Genomic DNA, 27,586 nt, shown 5'->3' with positions numbered 1-27,586 from the left:
CACACAAAAAAATAAAAAGGAAGCCCCAACTTCTTGTCATAAGAACCAGAACAAAACCTAAAACCATGAAGAAAACGATAAACTTATTGATTTTATTACTGGAGTACGTAAATTGCCATACACCCAGAAAATGTCCAGGTGAGAGACAGAATCAAAGTCGGCCCTTTCCAAAGCTTTTACTTTAATGTAGCCAGGAGACTCGATCTGTTTCTATTAAATACCATAATTGTTTATCTTGCAATCATTTTATCCTGCAAAGCTGCCACTAAGTTAGCTTGCTAGAGATGTGACGGCGTATTTTCAGATGGCCAAACCTCCCGGCACCTGGTGATGAGCCTTCGAAGACAAATGGCAAATAGCCTGTTGCTTTTTTGTACCTCTGTTGAATCTGGAAAATCAAACAGTACAAACTTCTTTATTTCAGTTCAATCTACTTAGAAACATCAATAAATGACAACCTCCCACTGAATCACCAAATAATTAGCACTATAGCTACGAACAACATTTGAAAAAGCCATACAAATTCAGAGCTCGAAAAAATGGTTCAATTCAGTCCAATTTAAGTTGAATCAGCCAAAAATTGAATCGGTTTTAGTAAACTTTTTTGAATCGTCCACTGAGCCACTTCAATCAACTGACTTAGCCCGTTCTAGACTGATTTAAAATGATTCCAACCGATTTAAAATTGTATTTATTTTTAAGTTGTCTAACAACTAGGTTTTTGTTTTAATTTCTCGTACAATATGATAGAATTAAACATATATTAACTTTTTCATCATTGTATTCAATAAGAATCATAGAAAACTTGAAAGATAAGACATATAATTCTTTATTTTTTTTAAGCGAACAAAAAGATTTAGGAGATGAATAGTGCTTTGTATTAAACTTTTGGCTGTGCATAAAATACAACATTTGTCATGTGCTTATTACTTAATGGTCTTTCATCTTCTTCGTATATGAGAAAAAAAATGTCGACAATTGAGGTTAAATACATAAATTACATGCTTATTGAAACTATTTAGATCTAATACCATATTTTTATTAAAACTAGTCAATAAATTTTATATTTTATACTCTTTTCCAGATTTTACAAAGAATTTGGACAAAAAAATTGTAGAGAATATTAATTTGATCTCTGCCCCCAACCGGGACGGGGGGTTGGTTTGATTGATTTGAGGAAATGGATTGAGCTGAAGAGGTTGTAGATTGATTTAAACATCTGAGTATTCTGTTAGTCTTATTCAAGGTGAAATTGGAGAGGAAAAAACGGCAGGTCTTCTGATGCTTTCATGCGTAGAAGTAAATATCTTTCTTTCCTTAAAGAAAAGGGAAAAATGAAAAAGTTACCTCAATAATCTGATGGCTGCTTCGCAGACAGTTCCTGCCAACTACGCAAACAGTTCCACCAGAACCTCCACCTGTAATTTTGGCTCCATATAAGGTCCCATCATCAGATTTACTGTGCTGCATTGCCTGTACTAACTTTGCAAGCCTATCGGTCCCATCAGAGCCAAGTCCGCAAGCACTATAGCTGTAGTGACACTGCAAAAGATGGTTAAATGTCAAGAACCATCATCACTATTAGTCAACCTATTATGTAGGAAAAAACCCTTCTGTCATTTATATAAAATATGAAAAACACTACTTACAACCGGCTGGGAAAACCCCAGCGTAACCGGGGTATAAAAAAATTTATTTTTTCTCTCTTCTTTTTATTCCCCCTCTCTCTCTATCAATTTTTTCTTCCTCTCCTCCCTCTCGTTTTTCCCTCCCGCTTTTTTCTTCGTTTCACTCATTATCCCCTTCCCCCCTTCTCTCATTCATTTTCAGTTCTGGAGAGTGAACTTGCATTTTTAATTTTTGCAATGTTGAAAAAGAGTCCAAGTTTTACATTTGACCGTGACGCAAGTTTCGTAAATGATAGTGAAATTTTTACAAATGCTTTGTTTGGTTTGCAGGGAAAAGAAAATTAATAGACTCTCAATCTCAAATATTTTCACATTTGAATTTCAAAAATTCTTTTCTCAAACTTTTGCAAATTGGTAAAATCTGTTTGGCACCCACGCTAGGTGCTTAAAATTCAAATTCATTTGTTTAAACTTTTACAAACAAACTAGTTCAGTTATTACTTCAAAAAACGTTTAAGAAAACTAAAGAAATAAGTAGAGCCACTTAGAAGTCTAAGTTCACTTTAGCCCAAAATAACTCAAGCTTCTGGCTCAATCAGTTCATATGAACACTTCAGGACAGAAAGATAGAGGATGAAAGAGAAGAGGCAAGAAGTAAGAAGCTGAATAACGCTTTTTAGTGAGAATGGAGAACTTCGTCTTTACTTTAATTTCCGTTGCAATGGACACTGGAAAAGGTCAATGAAGAAGCAGAGATGGCATTGGTTTTAGATGTCTTTACCGTGCACTCATCTTTCCATTACAATACTTTTTTGGTTTTAGTTTTTTTTTTTAAATATATAGGCTGTCAGCCGATTACCCGGCGGTTTCGCACCGCCGGTTGTACGTAGCAAAACTGAAATTCAATTTATTAACAATTACAAAGACGGACCTCTGAAAGAACAATTTAACTAATAGGATATTTTATTTTTATTTTTATTTTTATTGGCACCAGGTGTTCAGGAATAGCGTTCCGACTAATCCCGGGAGTGCACATCCCCTCGGCAAGGACTTTCCCGCAAGTGCACCTCGGGTAATTCAGGAGAAAAATTCTCAAGTCTGATAGCTCTTAGAGATTGTTTGCACCCAATGAGATTTGTACCTTAGACCTAGGGGGAGCATACCCTCAACGCCAAGGCCTTTACCACTTGAGCCAACCCCTAGGGGTTAAGTTTAACTAAACGCCAAGGCCTTTACCACTTGAGCCAACCCCTAGGAGTTAAGTTTAACTAACAGGATATTGTTCTTGACATGCCGAAAGCACTTACCAAATAATCATGTCAAGATTCAAGTTCAATTGAATATCCATTTATTTATAAGTTAGTAAGCTCAGATAAAGGTTATGAGATACCTTAATAAAATATTCATTTTACGTATAAAAATAAAATAAAATATTCATTCATGAAAGGAATAGAAGGGGATGAATTTAATTCGATGTCACCGGCTTCCATCACATTATTAGATGCATGCCTATCTATATATGTGCAGAAATGGATTTCTCAAACCAAGCTTAATCTACCAGGAATTTCAGTATACCTGATACAATAGTTCTCCAAGAGCTGTAAGTTGCTCATCTGAAGTTGCCGAGGTTAGAAGTGCTTTGAATGCCTGTAAGTCAAGTAATTGAGGGAAGTAACTCAGCTGGTATGCAATACTAGCAATCAAAAGTTAAATAAAAGTTTGAATCTTGCAAATATGCAAGAAACAGAGCAATTACCCTCTAAATTAGAAGACAACAAAAAAAATTCATAAATAGGATCAGAGTCATAAAAACCCTCCTTTTGGATTAACAACACCATATATCTATGAATTGATCTGTACCATCTAAATTAGTCCATGTTATATCCATGAATCAAATTCAATTTTCCAGCTATAAAAAAACACAGAGAACTATTCCTAACCTTGACACGGAAATTTTCATATATTGGATGTTTAGCAGCCGCTGTCACTCCATAATTACGCTTAGGATCAATTACTGTGACAGAATCATTGTGATCAGCATATTTCTCCAGAAATGTCTCGCCAAGCATGGACTCAGGAAGCATCTTAGCATAAAGAGCCTCATATCTGAGCAATTGAAGTTCCAAAAGGAAGAAAACATATCAACTTCATAGTTGGAGAACCAAGAACGATCCCACTTGAATTGGAGCATCTAGTAATTAGAGCCATAATTTTGAGTCCAAAAGGTTGCATCTGAATAGGGGCAATAAGGTGCAGAGAAAAGGGAGGGGGAGAGCAAAGGACCGGCCGTTGAACCAAAACTTGAGAAAATCAATAATTTATTTCCTCACTTCATTCTAAAACTTCAGAAAGCGGTGTTATTATTTTTTTTTTATAAGTAGAAAGCAGTGTTATTTAAAAGATCTCGAGAAGGAAAACTCTTAAAAGTGGACATACCTGTGAGGTGACAGATTACACAAATAATCTAATGACGCTTCAGCTTCAATTAGTTCAACACCATCATCCTCATATTCATCTATGTTTTCCCCACTAGAGCTTGGCAATGACTGAGACAACATAGAAGATGCTATAGACTTCATCATCTTGCGACCCATAAAGGCGCCAATTCTGACGGATCCATAGTCTGCACCACCAACACTGCCATAGAAGTACCATGGAACTTGGAATTCAAAAACTTTCAAACGAATGAAACAAAGAAAAATATAAGAATAATTGTGGTGATACAGGATGGTAACAAGTCTCAAAGGCTTCAAAAGAAGAGTGAAACCTGAAAAAAGAAAGACTGGGTAGGACCAGTCTGACAATGTAACTATTACACCAAAATAAAGGGCAGTTTTAAGGGGGTAAATCCATTTCATAACATTTACACGAAAGCACACTTCATTATCAACATATAATAAACATGTGGATCCAAAATGGAAGCTTTAGAAGAATGATCCAGCATAATTTCAGTTAACCCATCCATGAAAATCAGGCAAGCATAGATGAGAAATCAATTTCAATTGTGACAACAGGCATAAATGCATCAGATTACAAAACATAGTAATAGACGCATTACCTATGTCGTATTCCTGAGTCAATTCCCCAAAATCGGATATGGCTAGGAATTTCTACAAGCCCAACAATCTCAGCAGGCTGCATGAATTTAGGCATTATTTTTTTATCTGTAAAACAACCATATCGCTGTTATCTTTACAGAACTAGTGGTGCTTACCTGGCAAACCATTGCTAGAAGTTTGTTGGCTTCACCACAAGCTGAAGTCATCTGGTCCATCACGCCACATGGAGCTCCAACAATGTGATTCTCCACCTAATAAACAAAACAAAATGATAAATGAAGTAACAAAACATTCACGCACAAGGTACATAGAAATTAAACATTCTAAAATGAAGGGAAGAATATTCACCAGAAGGTTATAATAAAAAGTCAAACCTTTTGGCAGAGCAAAGCAAGATCTCTGGCACTGATGCTTAACCCTGCAAAGTATAGTTGAAGATTTTAAGTTGACTGTTTCTCCAACTGCTCCTAGGAAGAATAGGAATAACGAGCACATTTTCTTCTAAATTAATCTCACACAACGAATATCCACATTGCAGTAAAATGGAAGGGGCCTTGGGGGGAAACCAAGAGAGTATGTTCAGTATTTAAATTTTACACAAGCATACTTCAATTAACTGCCATGTTTACAATCCTGAATTCATAGTAGAATTCAGAGAAAACCTAGTCATATATTTGCCTGTTGTATTGACTGCAATACTTCAGTATTAATCATTTATGCTGAGGTACTTTATTAAATTGAATTTCAAGCTCAAACAGGCCACTTTCCTCTGTGCATTCACAACTCTCAATTGATAATTCCAGTATACAAAGCCATTCTAAAAATTGGCATTTAGGTCCAATTTTCATGCGACAAGCTTCACACTGGTAAATTAATTTCATTTTTAATCCATCTACAAGATAATCGGGAAAGTCCTGCCTGGATTTTTTTGAAAAATTATGTCTTATACGAAACTCTTGGCCATGTTTAGTTTCCAAAAATTTTCAGAATTTTTTTTCAACTTCACAATCTAAACATATTTTAAACACCAATTCTACTTCCCAAAAAATAAATTTTCATCTATTAATTAGCCTTAAGTTTCCATGAAAAAAAATACAAAATCCAAAAACCTTTTTATCCTAGTAATTTTTCAAATCTATGTATTCACTTTCATAAACTCTAACACAAAACACATCTTGAAAACTGTTTATCCAAAAAACTTCTCATCTACCTGCCCGCTTTCACAAAAACCAATAAGAAACGCATATAATTTTTTTTTCAGGAATTCTCAATAATTACAAAAATTTTCACTTACCAGACACCCTAGTGGTTACTTCTCCACAGCTACATCTCATTTCAGTGCTTGGGTTACATAGATCATTTATGAAGTCTTATAGCTTTGAGCCTTGAACCAACCTCACATTCCACAGAGTGAATTACCATGCCAAGATGCACCATGGTCTCTCTCTCTCTCTCTCTCACACACACACACACTCACACTCACCCACTTCAAGGAAAAAATAACAATAAGAAAATAAAAATTGGTCATTACCCAGTGCTGGTCCCATCAAAACCGGTTCCTGCTTGAGGTTATTTGTGTATAGTCATAACGTTGGGCATTTTTGCATTCATTGCACCTCAAACTACTATGAGAGTTCCCTAATTTTAAGAGTGATTCTATGAGGTGTTCAGCAGACTACCATTAGCTTGGATTATGCCCGCGACAGTGGTTGCACTTTTGGCTAGCTGGACAAATCTAAGAGGCATTCAACAAATTAAAGTTGTGTGGAAGATGATCCCTATATGCATTCTGTGGTGTTTGTGGCAGGAGCGCAATGATTGGACGTTCAAAGACAAGGAGAGATCAATAGAGGAACTCAAAGCTTTTTTTATTAGAACTCTATGTACTTGGGCCATAGCTTTAATGGCCTCAATTTTTTTCTTGTCTCTATTGCGTCCACATAAATAAGGCGTACCATTGTATATCTTCTTGTGTACTTGGGCTATGCCTATCATTATTTAATAAAATCGTTTACTTATAAAAAAAAATTTTAAGAGTGATTCTGCAATAATTATTGCTAAAAGAGTCTGTTGAAGCCAACCTGTTGAGGCAGCTCATGTTTGTATAAAGATTAACCCAGAAAAAGAAGCCTTCTTACATACTTGATCTATTACTTGTCCTTTATTAAGTTATATATATAGGGATGTAACACCTAATCCTCTTTTTCACCTTCTAGATAGGTGTATCTCTTGTATATTCCCTGTGTACTTGAGTTGAACCTTTTATGCCTATCAATAAAGATTTATTACTTACAAAAAAATCACTTAGTTTCTAATCCCCCCCTTCCTGATAGAAGCAAAAGTCACCACCAAGAAAGAGAGAAAAGACTGAGTAAAGAAAACTATGGAATATTTGAATACATAATTACCATGAGCAGCAGCTAGTGCAGACATGCTAGCAACCTCCACAGCAGCAGAAGAAGATACACCTTTGCCTTCTGGGACTGCAGAAGAAACCTGTATGTTTGTAATATTGGAAGATTAAACATGGCCTTTGTACATACTTGAAATTTAGCCCGTAGTAGGAGTTTTTGCAGTGTCTTTGAATGAATCAAAATATACTAAACATATAGGTAGCATCTTATACCAGCATACTGATACTATTTTCAAAGCGTACACCAAGTTCTGTCATTAAAACCAGAATCGTCCCTGCAACATATGCTGCCCACCTAAAACAGGAACCATTTTAGTTGCATAGAATGATAAAACCACAGATAATCAAACAAAAGAAGATTAACCTACTTTTGAGATGGATCCCGGGCGAAGTACTTCTTCGCCTTTTCATATGACATTGGCTGCTCTCCATCCATAAAATCAGATAAGTCCATGTCAAATGTTGGGCCACGATTGCTTAATTCAGAACCATATGATACCTAATTTGGCCAAAATGTTGAGATAACAGAGATATTATTTTTATTAGACAATTTTATGATGAGGCGTAAAAGGACACAATCAAGTGCACCAGAGTGTATACAAAAGAAAACACCCAATTAGGTAATAATGGAAAAATAAAGAGACATAAAATCAAGATAAGTAGAACAGCCAAGACTGTTCTAAGCTGACATCCAGACAAAATGTTTTTCCAGCATTATGGACCCAAGTTCATCATCTGTCTTCTTGCAACCTTCCAAATTCTAAGCATTATGTTCATCCCACACGCACCACATGAAGCATAACAGGGCCAGTTGCCGATCTTCCACACTACAATAGCCAACATTCTTACTTCAACATACCAACTACTCTACTACCTTTTGGGGCATTGCCCAATAAAAACTGAAGAAATAGAATAATACAGAGACCCATACTTTTCTCGCAACTTCACTCGCATCAACAAATGATCAGTCATTTCCTCATTCTTCTTGCACAAGTAGCACCAATCCACTACTAAAATTTTCTTTCTCGAATTATCCATAGTAAGGATCTTTCCTAGTGCAATGGGTAATCCGCATAAGATATAACTAATATCAATACCCATTGCATAAGTATTAATAAAATCGAATAATTATCTAGGTCTATAAAATTTTTGTTTTCAGAGAGCACACTTTATGCAATAAGCTAAATCTCAACCACACTAATAAGCAAATTATATCTGCATTCTACTACTAACAACCTCTCTTTACTTATCGCGAAAATAAATAGTTAAAAATCCTTCTGTCATCCCAGAGAAGAAGAATCAACCACCTTTTTAGATGATAATATTTAAAAGAAAAACTTCGTCTCCATTCAAATGCCTATACATACTATTTCCAGGACGGGTGTCGATCCTTGTCCTTTGGCCTGCTGTCGAGCCAAGGCATGGTTCCAAAGCCTATGTTTACTTGGATGATTCCTTTGCACGGCAACATGGCATGCTTCTCTTATTGGCAGCTGCAAGAAGATAGCAGACAAAGAATCATGAGAAGAGAAGTGGGAGGAGGAAAGGAGAACATAATCATATCAATGAACTTCAAAGGAGACAAAAAAACTTCAAAGAAAACAATAATACCAGCTCTCTCGCATCAAAAAAACTTCTAAAGGAGTTATACTTGATGCAAAAGGAAGGTGTTTCTATCAAATTTGCTACATCTATTTCAGATGCTTATCTAGCAACATAGTTGTGACTGAAAGCTGACAGTTGTGAAGAAACTCTTAAGTTTCATAGACCATGTTCAATTTTAAATAGAAAAATATAAATGAACATGTTGATACAAGCGATACTGGGAAGCCACACTATGTGACAATGGTGCAGATATACATGAAATATAATTACACATATAATGAATGTCGTCAACTATTAAGATAAGAAATGGGTGGACTTCTTGAAAGATAATTAATCCCACGAAAAAAGAAACATCTTTGTGATTAAAGTCATCCAATAGAACTTTCCCTTCAAGATCAATATAAAATATACAATAAAAACACTGTAAATTTCAAATTTTCTCAACATCCAAGTGAGTCTATGGTCAACATTCTCCTGTACCAGAAAAAGGCATACTCTTGTGTATTCCCCACGGAAGGGCTGACATCCCAGCTAGTGGTCGAGCTATTGACCATGTTTTGGTGGAACCCCTGTGGGGGTTTAGAAATTTAGAAGTTTGGAGGACAGTTCCCATATGTTTAATGCGATGTATTTGGTAAGCGTGAATTGTCAATGGATAGCTTTGCTGTCCATCATCAATATAGTTTCCTTCTATTCTTCTTTCCTTATTTTATCTTTACTTCCGTTACTTAGGCTTGTAAAGAATATATAGTTTCCTTATAAGGCTAAGAATGCTAGAATCACTCGATAATTAGTTTCTTCCCATGTATAGTTCTCTTGTAAAGTTTCTATATAATATACAGATCACTCAAAGGCCAATTGATTCGGCCATTCATACATCGTATTTTAACTTATCTTGACATGGTATTAGAGACAGGTTAAATTTTTTTTCTCTCGGTTTCGTTGTTGCCCGCGTGCATCATCTTCTGTCTCGGTTTCGTGTGTCGGCGTGGTCTGAGTCTTGGCGGTACCTCTCGGCATCTTCGATTTCTAGTGTATCACGACAGACGTAAGAGCTTCGTATTTTTCGGCAATCTGTTTATGGGGTAGCCTTTGTCGGCAGGTTCTATCTCAGTTTTGGGCTTTCTCGGCATCTCCTTCCTCCATCGACATGCACTTCTTCTGGAGTGGTGTTTCGGCAGCCTCTGTTTAAGGTCTGGGCATTATTTTTTCTGCGTTATCTGTTTAAGGTCCTGGAGTGGGTGATTTCGGCACAATTTTTTTTGGTCTTGGTATTGTTTTTTTTGCCTTCACACATTTGTCGGCAAAAAGTCATTTTTTGGTTCCTTTAATTTTATTCTGGATTTTTTTTTCGTCTCAGGTTCCATTTTTTTTCAATGGATTCTGCACCTGTGTGTCAAATTTACAGGCAAGAATTATTCTACTTGGGCTTTTCAGTTTGAACTTTTCCTCAAGGGAAAAGACCTTTGGGGCCATATTGATGGCACGGATGTTGCACAAACATCCAATACTGAAAAATCCAAAGATGTCGTGTCTTCTCCTTCTTGGGATGTGCTTGATGCTCGGATCATGTCTTGGTTTCTTGGTTCGATGGAGCCACATATTGTCACTAACTTGCGGGCTCATCGCTCCGCTCAATCCATGTGGAATTACTTGAAGAAGGTTTATCATCAAGACAATGATGCTCGTCGCTTTCAGTTGGAATATGCGATTGCCATGTTTCAACATGGTAGTCTTTCCATCCAAGACTACTACTCGGCATTTTTTACTCTTTGGAATGAATATACTGATTTGGTTATAGCGGATGTTCTTGTTGTCGCACTTTCGACTATTTAGAAGCTTCATGCGACTAGCCGGCGTGATCAGTTCCTTATGAAACTACGCCCGGAATATGAATCTGTTCGCTCTTCTCTACTGAACAGATCTCCTGTTCCCTCTCTGGATATTTGTTTTGGTGAGTTACTTCGCGAAGAACGACATCTTAGTACTCAAGCTATTCTGGAGCAATCTCATGGTAGTTCCGGTACAACAACTGTGGCTTATGCTGCCCAAGGACACGGACCACCTATGACTTCTAAAAATTTGCAGTGTTTCTGCTGCAAGGCCTATGGGCATATTGCTGCCAATTGTCCTAAAAAATATTGTTCTTATTGTAAGAAAAATGGTCATATTATCAAAGAATGTCGTATCTGCCCCCAGAATCGTCAGGCTCAAGCATTTCAGACTTCTGTGTCTGTTTCTCCCACAGCGACTTCTGCAGCACATGACTCTTCCTCAGGTGTTTCCTCTGATCTTGCATCTCCTGCAGCAACTTATTGCACCCCTGAAATGGTGCAACAGATGCTAATTTCAGCATTTTCTGCAATGGGGTTTCAAGGTAAAAATTCTACTAAACTCTGGTATGTAGACTCGGGAGCTTCTAATCACATGACAAATACGCCCACTGCTCTGTGTCATGTTCGACCCTATGCTGGTCAATCTGCTATTCAAACTGCCAATGGTAGTTTTTTGCCAATAGCTGCTGTCGGAGATGCATTTTCGACATTTACTGATATGTTTCTTGCTCCTCAACTTTCCACGAATCTTATTTCTATTGGTCAATTAGTGGATAACAATTGCGCTGTTAAATTTTCTGGTGATGGTTGTGTTGTGCAGGACCAGGTAACGGGGGAGCCGATCGCGAAGGGACCTAAAGTGGGGCATTTGTTTCCACTATTTTTACCTGTTCCAGCACTTTCTCCATTTTCTTCTATTACGTCTTTTGTTTGTAATAATGTTCCTAATCTGAGTATGGTGTGGCATCGTGGTTTATGCCATCCCAATACTCAGATCTTATCTCATGTTATTAAACTCTGGTTTTCTTGGTAATATCTCTTGAGTGTGATTCTTGTAAACTTGGTAAAAGCAAAACTCTTTCATTTCTTTTGCATGCTAGTAGAGCTTATCACTGCTTTGATCTTATTCATAGTGATGTTTGGGGACCTTCCCCCATTAGTTCACATGATAAATTTAAATACTATGTGACTTTCAGTGATGATCATAGCAGATTTACTTGAGTTTATTTTCTTCGTTCCAAATCTGAGGTTTTTCGTACTTTCACTGCGTTTTTAGCATATGTTGACAATCAATTTTTTGCAACTATTAAGACATTACGCACAGATTCTGGTGGTGAATATTTGTCTAATGAGTTTCAGGCTTTCTTGGCTTCTAAAGGTATTATTCATCAACGTTCATGTCCCGCTACTCCCCAACAGAATGGAGTAGCCGAATGCAAAAATCGCACTCTTCTTGACATGGTACGTACTCTCTTGTTAGAATCCTCTGTTCCATCCATGTTCTGGGTCGAGGCTTTGAAAACTGCTACTCATTTGATTAATCGTTTATCTTCCCAAGTCTTACACATGGAGTCTCCCTATTTCCGCTTATTTGGTAAGCAACCTAGTTATGATAATCTCCGTACATTTGGTTGTGTATGCTTTGTTCATTTACCTCTTCATGAGCGACATAAATTATCTGCTCAATCTGTTAGATGTGCATTCTTGGGATATAATGTGTGTCAAAAGGGATTTGTTTGCTATGATCCTACTTTACATCGTACACGCATTTCTAGGAATGTTATTTTCTTTGAAAATCAACATTTCTTTCCTGTGTCATCTGTGCCCTCTTCTTCCACTGTGGTCCTCCCCTCCTTTGAGCAACAATTCTCAAATCTTCCTCCAGTCAGCTCTCGCTTTAAACCAGGTATTGTGTATACGAGACGCTCCCGGCCACAGTCTCTTCTCGTGGCTCACCCGATATCTGATCCTAACATACTCCAGAACCAGTTAGTTGCAGCACCTCCAGAGCCCTTGGTACGACGCTCTCCTCGAGTGTCTGTACCTCCGGATAGGTATGGTTTTCCTTCTGGGTCCTCTATTTCAGCTCTTACTGCTGCATTATCCAATTTTGATATTCCCACATGCTACTCACAAGCTGCCAAGCATGACTGTTGGCAACAAGCTATGCAGGAAGAAATTGCCGCTTTAGAGGCCAATCATACCTGGGACATTGAGCCATGCCCTCCAACAATTGCTCCTCTGGGTTGAAAATGGGTTTACTCAGTCAAGGTTCGATCTGATGGAAGTTTGGATCGTTACAAAGCCCGACTTGTTGCTCTTGGGAATAATCAGGAATATGGTGTCAATTATGAAGAGACATTTGCTCCTGTGGCTAAGATGACTACTGTTAGTACGATTCTAGCTCTTGCTGCTTCCAATGATTGGCCACTACATCAGATGGATGTCAAGAATGCTTTTCTTCACGGGGATCTTAAAGAGTATATTTATATGAAACCACCACCGGGACTGATTTCTCCTTCGACTTCGCATGTGTGTAAGCTTCGTTGCTCCCTTTATGGTCTCAAACAAGCTCCAAGAGCCTGGTTTGATAAATTTCGAACCGCTTTATTACAATTCTCATTCAAGCAGAGCAAGTATGACACTTCATTGTTTCTTCGAAAATCATGTGAGTATTGTTGTTCTTTTGGTTTATGTTGATGATATTGTGATTACTGGTTCCGATTCTATTTTACTTGACCAGCTCAAGACTCATCTCTCTGAGTCATTTCATATGAAAGACCTTGGGTCACTCACATATTTTCTTGGTCTCGAGGTGCATCGTAGTTCATCTGGTATTTCACTCAATCAACATAAGTATGCTAGTGACCTGGTGGCTACAGGAGGCCACTTCTGTTGATACTCTCATGGAATTGAATGTCAAGCTTCGCAAAGAGGAGGGTGATTTACTTGATGATCCCAGTTTATACCAGAAGTTGGTAGGTAGTCTTGTCTATCTCACCATTACTAGACCGGACATTTCCTTTGCAGTACAACAAGTCAGCCAGTTTCTTCAGACCCCTCGTCATCTTCATTTGGCTGCTGTCCGTAGGATCATACACTATGTTCAGGGCACTTCTGCCCGTAGTTTATTCTTTCCTGCAGGCAATTCTCATCGCCTTATTGCTTATAGCGATGCTGATTGAGCCGGTTGTGCTGATACACATCAATCTATTACTGGTTGGTGTGTGTTCTTAGGTAATGCATTGATCTCCTGGAAGAGTAAGAAGCAAGACAGAGTCTCTAAGTCATATCTACAGAATCTGAGTATCGGGCAATGTCTCTTGCTTGTTCCGAAATTATTTGGCTTCGAGGTTTGCTTGCTGAGCTAGATTTTTCTGAGACCGATCATACACCACTACATGCTGATAATACGAGTGCTATTCAAATCACAGCCAATCTTGTCTATCATGAGCGCACGAAGCATATTGAAGTCGACTGTCACTCTATCCGTGAAGCATTTGAAGCTCGTGTTATCACTTTCCCACATGTTCCCATTGAACTACAAATTGCTGATATCTTCACCAAAGCTCTCACTCGCCATCGACACTGTTTCTTAAGTGGCAAATTGATGCTTGTTGATCAACCCGCATCAATTTGAGGGGGGCTGTCAATGGACAGCTTTGCTGTCCATCATCAATATAGTTTCCTTCTATTCTTCTTTCCTTATTTTATCTTTACTTCCGTTACTTAGGCTTGTACAGAATATATAGTTTCCTTATAAGGCTAAGAATGCTAGAATCACTCGATAATTAGTTTCTTCCCATGTATAGTTCTCTTATAAAGTTTCTATATAATATACAGATCACTCAAAGGCCAATTGATTCAGCCATTCATACATCGTATTTTAACTTATCTTGACATGAATCACTCAAACTTTTGAAGATAGAGAGAGGATGGTGGCAGAATTAAAAGCTATTATATTCAGCATCCTCTGTGCTTGGATGACTGATCACCATGGCTTCCATTTCTCTAGTTTCCTAGACTTTGAAGGTTTTCACTCCTCTTCTTCTTTGTAGTTGGATGTTTCCTTTTGTATACTTCCTAAATACTAGGTTGTGTCCATCTGCACTCAGTAAAATTGCATCACTTATAAAAAAAATAATAATAATAAAAGTTATTGATTAATATATTAAATTCCTAACTTCAGGAAGCCCATCTTTTTTTTTTTTTTTTGATAAGTAACTTCAGGAAGCCCATCCTTAATCAATGCGTCTAGTCTTCACATAGTTAAGGAAACATCACATTTTGGAGTTCACATAAATAACAGTCGTCAAATGATCTTAAGAAGGAAATAGCTGCTAAAATCAGAGCTGAAATTTCATATGCAGTATCGGTGACTAGGGGTGTAATTGGTCCAGTCTGGGGAGGTCACGGACTGAAAATTTCGGTCCATGGACATTTTTTTCCTCTTTCTTTTTTTGGCAAGTAAATTAATACAAAAAATTGATTAAATTAGTAAAATTAAAATTAAGTGAGGTCTTTAATGTGGATTATGCATCTAACTCATTAAAAAAATAATTGATTATAACTATATTTATGATGTTAATAGTTCCTAACTTAGTATTTTATTAGTCATAATGGCCTATATTAAAATTCTAACATTTTATATGGTCAATGAATATTAAATAATTTCATTGTCCGTTGATTATTCATGCTTACTTGCAACTTAGGTATCTTTTTAAGATACCTAATTATTTTAATTTGGTGTAAATATGAGAGTATGTTTTTTTTATTTTTTGATAGGTAATAAGTTAATTCATTGATAAAAAGATAGGCATAGCCCAAGTACACTAGGAGTATACAGAGGCATACACCTATTTAGGAACTAGAAATAGTTACAAGGAAAAGGTGTAAATATGAGAATATGTATCAACATATAATAACATATATTATGATATGATATATTAGTTAGTTGATAGAATATATTATTTTACATTTGATATGATCAATGGTGATAGATTAAATGAAAATTAAATAATTAACTTACAACTACTATATAAAATAATATATTATATATATAAAAAAAATATTTAAAAATTTTATATGTAAACATTTCGGTCCGGTCTGGTCCAAAAAAACCACACCCCAGGACTGGACCAAAAATCGAATTTTTCATACACTATGGACCAAGACCGAACAACATGATTTTAATCTTTCACCCTTATCAGTGACTCTCTTTGCCCTCAAAACAGTGGCTACTAACTTCTTTCCATTCCTTCTTAAACAACCTAATAGTCTCAATCTGTCAATAGAAATATCATTTTGTGTAGGATAATTAATTCAAAACTGCTATAGTCGACCCATACAAATGCCTGCGTAAACAGCTGACGTGGCATAATGCCCTGCCAGCTGATATTTATTATTAAAAAAAAAAAAAACCGAAAAACTGAACAAAACTCTATTTTTTTTTTTTTATCGGTAACCAAAATTTTATTGATCAAAAGGAGGCAAAAAGCCCAAGTATACGGGACATATACAAGAGCAATGCCTGTGTGTGCTAATTTAGAGAAACAAAACTCTGTTTTGTAAGGAAATGGATTCCCACTTTGGTGCTTTGGTCAAAAGCTTCCATCGATCTCGTCTTCAGCTTGCTTCGTGGTGTTATTCCTCTCAGATTGTTTACTTGCATGGTGTTGTGGTCTTCGGCTTCTTGCGCTGTGGTCTTCAAGTGGATCTATGCTCACCCATTCGACACCGTCATCTTCCTCATGTGGGTCTTTGGCTTCAAAGCAGCAAGACGCCAATTCTGGACTTCAAATGAGCATTTTTGGACTTCGAAATCTCCCCTCCATCTGCCATTTCTCCTTCTTTGAATGTCTTTACGCCGTTTGATCTTTCTATTTGAAGCCGCTACCGCTGGGGTGGGGGGAAGAGGCAGGGGCCTCACAAGCCTTTTACACGTGATAAAGAAAACACCAAAAGCACTTGCATGCGTGTATAATGATTCATTTATCACCATCACCTCTCTTTCTCTCTCTATCTATGGTATCTGAATCCTCCACCAAAACCCATCTTTTATATGTAGTAAGCTTTTGGTTCCCTTCTTAAACTCTGGCTCACGTTCTTTGCCACCCATCCTTTTAAAGCCTCCCTTCTTCTTTGTTATGATTTGTTTCAAATGCAGAGCGACTTTGTTTTAGTATTCCATCACTCCCATAGTCTTTGAATGTGGTGGGTTGGTTAGTTGGTGAGTCTTCAATCTTTTGGCTTCTTTGGACTTAGTTACATTTAATGGGCGTTGCACTTCCTCGTCGGAATTAGTTTTGGGTATCCTACAGATAATGATTTTTTTTTAAAGTTCCTACAGATAGTGATTACGCTTCCGTTTTCAATGTTTATTCCTTCTCTTTGGATTTGTTCTTAAATTTTGTTTTCTTCTGGGTGTTTTTATTCTCCTCCTACAACAATCACCTGGTTTCAAAATCTGTAAAAGAGAGAAGAAACGCAGAGAGGGAAACTGAGGAGGGGGATGCCTCAAACAGTGCGGTTTTGGTGTTTTTGTTAAATGAAACAGTGCGTTTTGTTTTTTCCACATCAGCACCGTTTACACACTAACTGTATCCAGCATTTTTGTAATTAATTTGAGCTAGAAGAGTTATTAAATATGCAACACCAAAATATGTTATGAAAGACATACCAGAATCTAACTTTGAAGAAAGATTTAAATTTGAGGGAAAAGAAGGCAATGGATAGCAATAATATTAAAGACATAAAACTAGAATTAACAAACTGATAAATGTAACCTGCAAGACAAGACTTCCTGAATAGTCAGCAATCCCTCCCATAACATCCAACCTTCCAGGTGCTCTTGCCACAAAGATTTCCTCCTGAAGTGAAAATTTAGAAAAAGGAAACAAAATGAAATCATTCAATAAATTATCAAGATGCCAAATAGCTTGAATACAGAAGCAGATGGCTATAACAAATTTATTTTTAACTCCCACAAAAATGTGAAGAAATGTGAAGGGCAAAGATTTAACCAACACGGCCAAACATTTTTTAAATTCTCTAATGGTTACAGTTCCCTGAAGTAACATAATGATCTCAAACAAAGAAACACCCAGTTATATCAATTACCAAATTGAGGGTCTACATGGATAAGAAACATTATCACATGCTAACTTCAAGATATGTTGAAAGAACCATAAATGACAGAAACAGACAATGTATATGTTGTGCATCAAATTCATATAGTTCTATACTACATCAGTAGTTATCAAGTGCATATTGTCCTTACCAACAAATGCTAGTAAGAAAAAACATTCAAGGGAGAAGTGAACAAAAAGAATATTCAGTCGAAATAAACATGACCTCCCAATTGAAGAGTCCAGCAGCAGCCTTACGCTCCCGTATCTGGCGTTTCTCAGGAGTCCTTTCGGACTCAGATACAGCATCTAGTTCTGCCAAGCTCTTTAAGAACATTATTGTATCTGGAAAGCCTTGAGGATCTCCATGAAGAATCTCAAAGTCTTCGGTGTATCTTGGTTGAAAAAAAAAAGAAAGATTTAACCAAAGCAAGCAAATTCATTTCATGAACAAACTAGAAACTATTAAAAGAGAGAAACTCACGAGTTCATTAGGGAGCTATTCTCAGACTTCTGGTAAGTCGGTGATCCACTAGAAATACCAAGTTCATTTTCAGCACTTGCATACCATTCTGGGATGAAGATATCTCGTCCTGGGACCCTTTGAAGTTGATACCCAAGAATGATAGCATCACGCAATCTCCTTGCCCCACTAAGCTGCAATTTGGTAATGTAAAAATAGAATTAGAAACATGAGTCAAACGTTAAATTTAACAAAAGCCAGAACCCAAATAAAACATGATAATGATATCAAACATTCAAATACCTTATCTGATGTACAATTTTTACCAATAGCTGTCTCCTGCAGGATTTGAGCTGCTACCTATAATTATAAAATGCATCAGGAAAAAATTGTGAAATCAATTTGTATCAACTTTAAAATAACAGGAAATTTTTTTTTATAGGTATAAAAAAAACCCGGAAACTGTGAAAAACATAAAGAAACGATTGTAAATCTACGTCCTATAAGAATGAGAAACAAATCGGTATTTTCTTGTTAGAACACTGTACTAGAGAAGCAAATATAAATACTTCTTACAAATTATTTCAAGATTCAACACTTCCAGCCCTGTTAAACTGGCTTAAAGTATAAACTTAATTCAACAGTGTTTGCATATTGCTGGTCCCTTTTTGCAGACTAAGTTGTTCATCTTTCAAAAAGCTCAGGTTTTTCTACATATTTCCTGTGTGGTTTGTCACAATGGGAAAGATACAATCACTGCATTGATAACCCTTTCCATTCAGCTATTTACTTAGTAAAGCAAAGTTATCATATATCTTGTTTTTAATTGATAAGCTACACAAGCACTTGGTTGGTTTGAACACCAGGCCGCACCCTCCACTCTGTTTTTATAGGGTATGAGAGATGCTATTTGAGCTGAACATATTTTGTCAACATATATTTCTTTTAATTTAAGATAATCCAAATGCACATCCCCAATGCTCCCAGCAATGTGGCAAAGATAATTGCCCTAAAAATATTCACGGACAAAGAGATCATGTGGTGGTAACAAGAAATTTTACTATGTGAATAGTTTATACTTTCACACCCACAACAACTAAGACAAATATGTCTTGGCATTTTATATTTTTTTTTAATCTTTTCTTCTTACTTATCAAAATAATAATAATAATAATCTTTGGGCTTTCTAATATATAGAGAAATTACTATTACATTGCAAGTGAATAGAGGTGTGCGCTATCCTGATTGGTCCGTATTCTTTGAATTGACAGCTGATCCAACTCTTAAGGCCAGCAAAAAGAGCCACTATGGCCTCATTTGGTCATACAGATGAGATGAAAGTTGAAAGTTGAATAAAACATTGTTATAATATTATTTTTTAATATTATTTTTGTTTTGGAATTTGAAAAAGTTGAATTGTTTTTTGTATTTTGTTTGGAAGTTTGGGAAAGTTGTAATGATGAGATGAGATCATTTGTGAAAACAAACCAGGCCTAAATCTACACTGATTGGTGGTCAGAAACCAAACTGAACTGCATCAATTGCTGTCGATGTGATCCAGTTTGACCGGCTGTTTGGAATGAGTTTCAAGTTTTTGTTTAATGCGTTTGGATCTCCATCATATCAATGGGCCTGTTTAGCCTATTTTCAATTTTCTGACCCTTCTAGCTTGGCTCATTTTAAGTTCATCTGTTTGGCTCAAATTTCCTGTTTCTAATTGGATTTTCTCGACAACCAAAGAGAGATGAAGAAAGTCACAAATCAATATTTATGTGAGATGTGAGATTAAGGAGTGGTTTGATTCAGAGATAAGTTGAGATGAGTTGAGATAGTTTGTGAATAGTAGAATAAAAGTTGAATTATTTATTATATTTTGTGTAGAAATTTGGGAAAGTTGTTTTGAGATTTAAAAAAATTGAATTGTTTATTATATTTTGTGTGGAAATTTGAGAAAGTTATAATGATGAGATGAGATGAGTTGAGGTGAGTTGAGATGGGTTACGAATACAAACGAGGCATAAGTTTTGCTTCCTGTGATTAAAATGCAGTCAGAATTTAATCTTGCGAACTCTTTTCGTCAATATAACCATAACTAAAAGTGCACAACGAGAAAACAGCTTCCCTAAAATGGAGTCATAAAACATGAGTACAGAAAAGATTACCTCACCACCATTGATGCCGCCTTCATAGCAGGGTTTCAAACTTATTGCACGTTCAAGGTAAGGTTTCCAGTGTCCAGTGAGTAAATCCCTTCTTATCATCTCAACACCACCTTGATAATACTGTTCAAAACAATAATTATATCTCAACCAGTATTAGATTCTCATTAAGCATTCCTGAAAGAGATGAGGACCATAAGGAGACCAAAAGGGAAGGGTAAAGGAAAAAAGAAGGCAAAAGATGATGACGATGATGATAATGATGATAATGATGATATTGAAATAAAGTAAGCGGCTGAACCTCAAGCATATTTCTCAAAAACGGCTCTTCATTGAAATAATCTCTCCGAACAAAGACAAATGGTAACTTGTATGCAAGGGCTTCACTGACAGTTCCATATCCAATTTTTCCTGAAACAACGAAGGTTCGTTCTATTAGATATAATACTTATCCATTTGTTTGAGGTCAGTTAACAGAAAAAACTTCATACTGACCAAGCATACAATCAGATGCTGCCATAAGATCGGGTGTATAAGCATCTTTTGCAAGCTTCACAAAATTTGGTGGAAGATCCTGGGTGTCAGAACCACAAACCTGAATATACAGGAAAACAAAAAACAAAAAAAGCATGTGTCATCACCAAATCTTGCAAAAACTGTACAATTATGTCAATTACAAAGGACATTTAAAAAAGGAGAAGGATGTAGAGAATGTGCCACAAAAAATACCAGGCACAACCAACCAGAAGGTAGGTACTCCTCTTTCAGCTTCCAACCAGCTGGCTGCAAATGAGACACGGTATATACAGGTGCAATGAGAATTTCAAGAAGGAAGCACAATCATTGAAATTCTGAAAGAGAAGTGCTAGTATACATCTGATATGTGAGGCAAATATTGTCATGCCCAAAAGACACCCACATCGAGAGAGGAAAAAAACTGATATTATGTTGCATATCTCTACAAACCTATTGAATAGAAGATATATTCCGGGGTATGGACCCAGACTAGCAAATATTCAAACTACCAGCATTTTGTCATCAATTTTCTAGGTCAATGAGAACTATATTTTGCCAAACACAAGCAAAATCTTATGATGAGCAGCAACTAGATTTCACTGCTAACGTGTGACAGGCTTAGAGATCCTGACCCTGGGATTGTGCTACAACAATTAGTTCAGCAAAAACATGTATAACAGAATAAAAGTTTTTGGAGGTGACAGGTTATGCAGCCACAACACAGTTCAATTGGTTATCTATCAATGCAAAATAAATAAAGAGGGGCAGAGAGAGAGAGAGAGACAGAGAGAGAACAAGAATCATCCATCATGCATCACTTGTAGCCATTGACTCGTTCCAAAGAAGATAAACCTCAAAAACGAAAGCGTCCAAGTAACTAACCATTACAACTGGTCAATCAGTTACTCACCTGTCCACCAAAGTTTAGGATAACTAGCTTCACATCCTCCCCAATTCCAAGCTCCTTCCTCACCTACAACAAGGATTTCGTTCAAAAAGAAAAAATACATCATGAACTAAATGATGCAACTAGAGATTTAGCAGGGTTTTGTGAGCCAAAACCTCCTTGCGGGATCTGTGTAACCTCCTAACAACCAGAGGCACATCAATAACATCTCGGAAAGCAGGCACTGCAAAGTAAAAGATATTTTAAGACATTCATTAAGAGGTCCCAGATCAGTGTATCTAGTTGAGGAGGATCAAATGAGCACAATCAAAACCATTTTCCTTGTGGTTATCAAACAACATACTTGGGCAATATCCTGGGAGGCGGATTAGGAACTCACAATGGGAATAGTCTTCTGCTATCTGTAATAATTTTCAAGCAACTGAAACAGTTTAGAATGACATAAACAAAGCAGAAAACGCTAAAAGGCTGGTATTATTACCTCATGTTATACGCGCTCTATAAACAATAGATGAAAATTTACAAATGATATGCCCTTTAAAGAAATAAAACTCTTCCCAAGATGCTCTTAGGCTGGCCAAGAAAGATAAGTATAAATTTTGGAAAATTGCAGCTTCAAATTTAGGGTTAATATAGGAAGTTAATAGATGCTTTCATATTTCGAAAGTCACATCTACATTGGAACATCCCAAAAAGGAAAGCATATAATGCACGACACAGAGAATGTTCAACATTTTTCTCAACAATGGAAAAGGTAATCAATGCCAAGAGGCTAGTAAAGTAGTAATTGTCTAGAATTTTGGTTTATATCTTCCCAAGGTAAGGTCATTAAGAAATTCCCAAAATGACAAAAAATAAGTGTTTACGTACACAAATACTCCCTTCCCCAGTTACTAAAAAACTCTAGTAAGTTCAGAATAAATTGGTAGTATGGCAGTGTTACTTACTGAACATAGACATCAAGTTTATGATCTTATTTGGGTATCACTTTGTTCTACATTTGTGACTTGGATAAAGAACAAGAATAGTTTTTTTTATATAATTAATAAGAATTTTATTATCACAAATAGGCATAGCCCAAGTACACAGGAAGTATACAAAAGAAATACCTACCACACTCTAGAAAACAGGAAGACTAAAACAGAAACAGATTCAGTACATTCTCATCATTCCTTACAAAGATCTTAACCCACAAACTCAAAGTAGAAAAGAAAAAGTTTCGAAGATCTTCAAAAGAGCGCTCCTTGTCTTCAAAACATCTCCCATTTATTTCCAGCACCACATTAAACACAAAGGAATCATTCTCCTCCTGGCAGCAACATCTTTCCTCACCTCACAACCACGCCAACATGCAAGAAGCTCCACAAGAATATTTAATTATGAGTATGCAATGTGGATTTAGTGTTCGATGACATCTGTCTCATATGGGATCTTACAAAGCTCACTTCATGGCACTCCAACTCTGGGTTGCACTCAAAATACCCGAGCAGTGACATTTTTATGGCTTTGTGCCAAGAAACATGGGACCAGCTTTGTGTAGCCATCTCCCTTTTTATTTTTTATTTTTTTAAATTCTTGATTAACCTATTTGGGTATTTGTTAGGGTCCCCCACCTCCACCGTTGCACTACCCTTTAATTTAATGTTTCTCTTGCTCATAGAAAAAGAATTGAGTATGCAAGACCCAAAACAATCATACTTGTATTTTATCTGATTTTCCAAATGATTTTCATGGAAATTTGTCAACATCAGACGCCACTCAATGCACCTAAAGCACATCATTGTTGGAGTAGTTTTGCTATTTTCTTGTTGAAGATAGTTTCTTTATGTTGACATTGAGATAAGAAAGTATACCAAATCAAATCAAATGTGGCCAAATAAAACCAAACTAAATAAGATGCAATTAGCAATTGGCGATACTTCTTTCAATAATAAATAGAAAGATGGGAAAGAAAATTTCGGTCACCTCCCACACTATGGAGCGATGATGATTTCCAGCAGCCATGACATACTCTGCATAGATGAAGTCCCAACTGCCAATAGTAGGGAATATGAGGGTATAACAGCTTGCAGAAAACTAAGGAGCTCTATTCAATGCAATAACTCAGAGAAGGTTGGGATGATTATCACCAAGTCACAACTTTTTTTTTTATAGGTAAATGATTACTACTCACCAAGTCACAACTTGTAACATATAAACCATATTCCACTATATAGTTCTGTCTAGTTTAGTTACCACAGATAGTTTTCTATCATAAGGTAGCGGTTTAGGAGGAAAGCCAAAGGCAGATTTCGGTAGATTAAATATAGGGCAAAGCTTGATGCAAATATACCAAAACAGAATATATCTATGGTCAATCCTGCGAAGAGCAGAAACAAACATAACTAATTGGATAAAAAGCAGCAAGAGACTATGCCAAGTAGTAGATGTATGAAGTAAAAGTGGTGATGGGTTCTTTAGAGAATCCAAGAGGGGATGAGAAAATAATACATGTATACACGCACACACACACATATATATAAGAAATACAAATAGATATGAATCACTTTCATTATTTGCTTTTAGCCCGTTCCAGTTCCTAGCTTGTATTTAGGTGTTTTCTTTGGTATACTTCATGTGTACTTGGACTATGTCTATTTACTTGTCAATAAAATTTCTTATTACTTATCAAAAAAAGATGTGAATCACAAAGCATAAAATTAGGACTGAAAAGAGAAAAGCGGGAAGTTGGAGAGCATGAAGCATCATTAATTTCACAGGTTCAATAGACATTGATCAACAACATAATTGCTAGTTAGATTGATAGCTTCACTGTCCATCAAGCAAGTGTAAAAGGTATAAACATTACTCAAAGCTATATTTAGTATCTTAGATCATGAAAAATGTTTTAAATCATTGAAAGTAGAAATTGCAAAAGCACCACAAATTGAGTGACCTGAAGTTCGTGACACAAACAGAGCGAATTCCAGCATCAGCTGCCGCACGACAAGCAACTGGAACAACATCTGAGACCTGTTTTTGTATAAGCACAAAAAATAGTTAAAGCCATTCTATTCAAGTCTATAATTAAACAAATTCCCAGCAATTGGATCATAGCATGCAAAATGGCCAAGTTGACAATATGAAAATGCCTATAAAACTGATAACAAATTAACAAACAAATAAGAGAAGCCTCTAAGTACCACTAAGTCAGCTTTGATGGAGTTCAGCCATGCTACTTCCGTTTCCAAAATAGAAGCCCGAGGCATAACAGCTGTGACTGAATACTGGAATACCAGAAAGGAAAGAATTTGTAAGATTTCAAAGAAGGCATACAGATATTCAAGTATCTATCTTTACAAAGGGATCAATAAAAATAAAAATAATTTTAAACAATAAGTTGCAGTAACTTATTTAGTAACATTTTTTTTTTTTTTTGGTAACTAACTTATTCAATAACATTGATACAATAACTGCTCAAGCCAAAGCTTCAGACAACATAGTCATTATTAACTCGGGAGGGAATGCTATTTATATACCTTTTCCAAGGAGGCAAGACGATCCACTGTCAATGCATCTGCCTGAACTGCTCCACAGTCCAATAAAACCTGAATTCCCACACGCCAAGAAGTAATTAATATAGAGTTGCATCAGATAACACTTCTAAAGTGGAAGTTTGTATGGCCACTCCCCTCAAGTAAAAGAATAATTTAAGGCATCCACTCCTTGTTTGGAAAAAATAGAAATTAAGAATACATATATTGATATGCAAAGGATTATTATTTACAGTTAATGGTCAAGCGTACTCTTTAGTTATAGTATATGCTAAAATAAATAGATTAAGGTGCCATTTAGATAGTAAGTTGAGACAATATGAATTGAGATAAAAGTTGAAAATTGAATAAAATATTGTTAGAATATTATTTTTTAATATTATTAATATTTTAAAATTTAAAAAAATTAAATTATTTATTATATTTTATATAAAAACATAAAAAAATTGTAAGATGAGATAAAATACTTCTTGTATCCAAAACGGGCTTCAGACACGGAGATGAGCAGAGGTATTGATTATAATCATGACTTTCCCAATCCCGGATAGATTTTTAGGAAAAAGAAACAGGAAAATATTATTTTCTTTTTCCTTTTAATGATTACAAGTTACCTTTCGTATGAAGAGACGAGGGGACTGTATCTCGGAGGTGAAAACAAAATCCGGAGCACCGGTCACAACATGTACATCATGCCCGGCAAGTATTAGGTGCCGGACCACCTACGTACATCACATCGAGTAAATAACTATCATTCTTCAAATAAAACGTTGAAATAATTTTATCTTCACGGACACTGTTCCGATTATAAACTTTCCAACCGTTCGAAGAACGAGAAATCTGTACAAAAGTATATCTAAAAGCATAAACAACAAAAATCCAAACTCTCCCTCGGAATTTTTTTAAGTCTACCAAAGCGATTTCTTATCACTATCATATCAGAATTATATCTTCTTGTTCAACAAAAATGACAAGAAAAATAAGAAAGATTGATCCGAAAACTTCCGAGTTAATGCGTTGCATAATCTTGAAAATTCAAAATTAAACCAAACGGAAAATTTTGATCTAGAAGCAATAAATATGGCTCTGGTAGTTCAAAAAAGAAAGAATACAGAGAGAGAGAGAGAGAGAGAGAGGAGAGAGAGCGAGCAATGATCGGGTGAAGCTAATTAAATTGGGAATGGCACCTCGACAACACGAGTGGCATGGCCGAAACCATGGCCAGTGACGTAATAAGCGAAGACAAGATGATTTCTGGACGCCGAGACTCCATCACTTTCTTCCTTAATCCTCATTGCTTCTGTTTTTCTCTCTGCATCTGATGATCAGAATTCTCGGGTATGTATAATATATATATATATATATATATATATACGTAAATAAATAAATAGCCCTAGAAAGTAGAAACGATATAAAGAGATGTGAGTAACGGAGAAAAAAAGGCTCCCCAAAAAGAATAAACCCTCGCCGGATCCTTCTCAGGAAACTCGGAGACACCGTTAGCGGGTGTTCCGATTCTTGAGTTGAGCATTTGAGGTTTCGATTGGTAAAATCATGTCAGCGCCACCTCAGCTCGGTATGCGAATTTAGTAAGCCTATCCCTATCGGGCCTATCCGAGGGAGTCTGTCACGCACGTCATTAACTCATGTCTGACTCTTGCTTTTTTTTACTTGACTTTTAGGCCATGCAACCGAAGTGTTTGGCGAAATTTTTTTAAACATTTCTCGCTTTTCCCCGACTTTATTTCTAAACATTATTCAAAATTTGTGTATTTAAAATTCTAACTTTGTATCTGACGTTATCTAATTATTATTTAAACATAAAAATTCATATAAATTTTAAAATAAAAACAATTAAATTATATTTAAACAAATTTTTAACTTTATCTATCTACTTTCACAAACTCCTCCAATACAAAACTTTTTTAAAAAATATTTTTATTTAAATTCTTCTATTTTTTTCTCAAAACCTAATCTCAAAAAAATTTTCAAAACTCTCCAATTTAATATATTGAAAAGAATAATGTTAATATGTCCTCTCAGTTTACTATCTCATTTTGACCACTCTTATTATTATTATTATTATTATTATTATTATTATTATTTTACTTACTGATTAAATAAGTTATTATTAATATATTGATATTTATTTTTTATTTTTAAAAAATATTTAAACATGTTTAAAAAATATTTAAAATAAAAAGTAAAAAAAAATATAATTTACACTAAGGATACACTAAGTGATCAAATTGAGAGAACATAGTAGCATTACCTGAAAAAAATATATTATTATTTATTTATGATTTGTCTTTTCTTTTTATCCTTTTGAGTAGGAAAAAAATCC

General features: G+C 35.9%; 1 protein-coding gene across 1 annotated transcript; it reads right to left on the bottom strand.

Annotated features, from left to right (window-relative positions):
• Nucleotides 1–58: 58 nt before the first annotated feature.
• Nucleotides 59–26,811, bottom strand: LOC109009541 (L-arabinokinase-like). The gene is made up of 29 exons (XM_018990055.2): nt 26,430–26,811; nt 25,857–25,964; nt 25,231–25,299; nt 24,895–24,978; nt 24,648–24,724; nt 23,678–23,744; nt 22,056–22,113; nt 21,868–21,935; nt 21,716–21,778; nt 21,019–21,072; nt 20,785–20,884; nt 20,591–20,700; nt 20,293–20,412; nt 18,434–18,490; nt 18,152–18,324; nt 17,894–18,062; nt 17,326–17,409; nt 8,468–8,593; nt 7,469–7,599; nt 7,314–7,395; nt 7,096–7,183; nt 5,062–5,105; nt 4,843–4,938; nt 4,687–4,763; nt 4,065–4,265; nt 3,569–3,734; nt 3,204–3,275; nt 1,348–1,542; nt 59–388 (listed from the first exon to the last, which is right to left on the bottom strand). Exons 1-29 carry the CDS (start codon nt 26,535–26,537, stop codon nt 266–268), a joined length of 2,970 nt encoding a protein of 989 aa, XP_018845600.1. The 5' UTR covers nt 26,538–26,811; the 3' UTR covers nt 59–265.
• Nucleotides 26,812–27,586: the final 775 nt, after the last annotated feature.

The sequence above is a fragment of the Juglans regia genome, chromosome 11 (genome assembly GCF_001411555.2).
Source record: "Juglans regia cultivar Chandler chromosome 11, Walnut 2.0, whole genome shotgun sequence".
NCBI lineage: Eukaryota > Viridiplantae > Streptophyta > Magnoliopsida > Fagales > Juglandaceae > Juglans > Juglans regia.
Note: the sequence above shows the minus strand (reverse complement) of the source record. Positions and strands in the feature narration are given on the sequence as shown.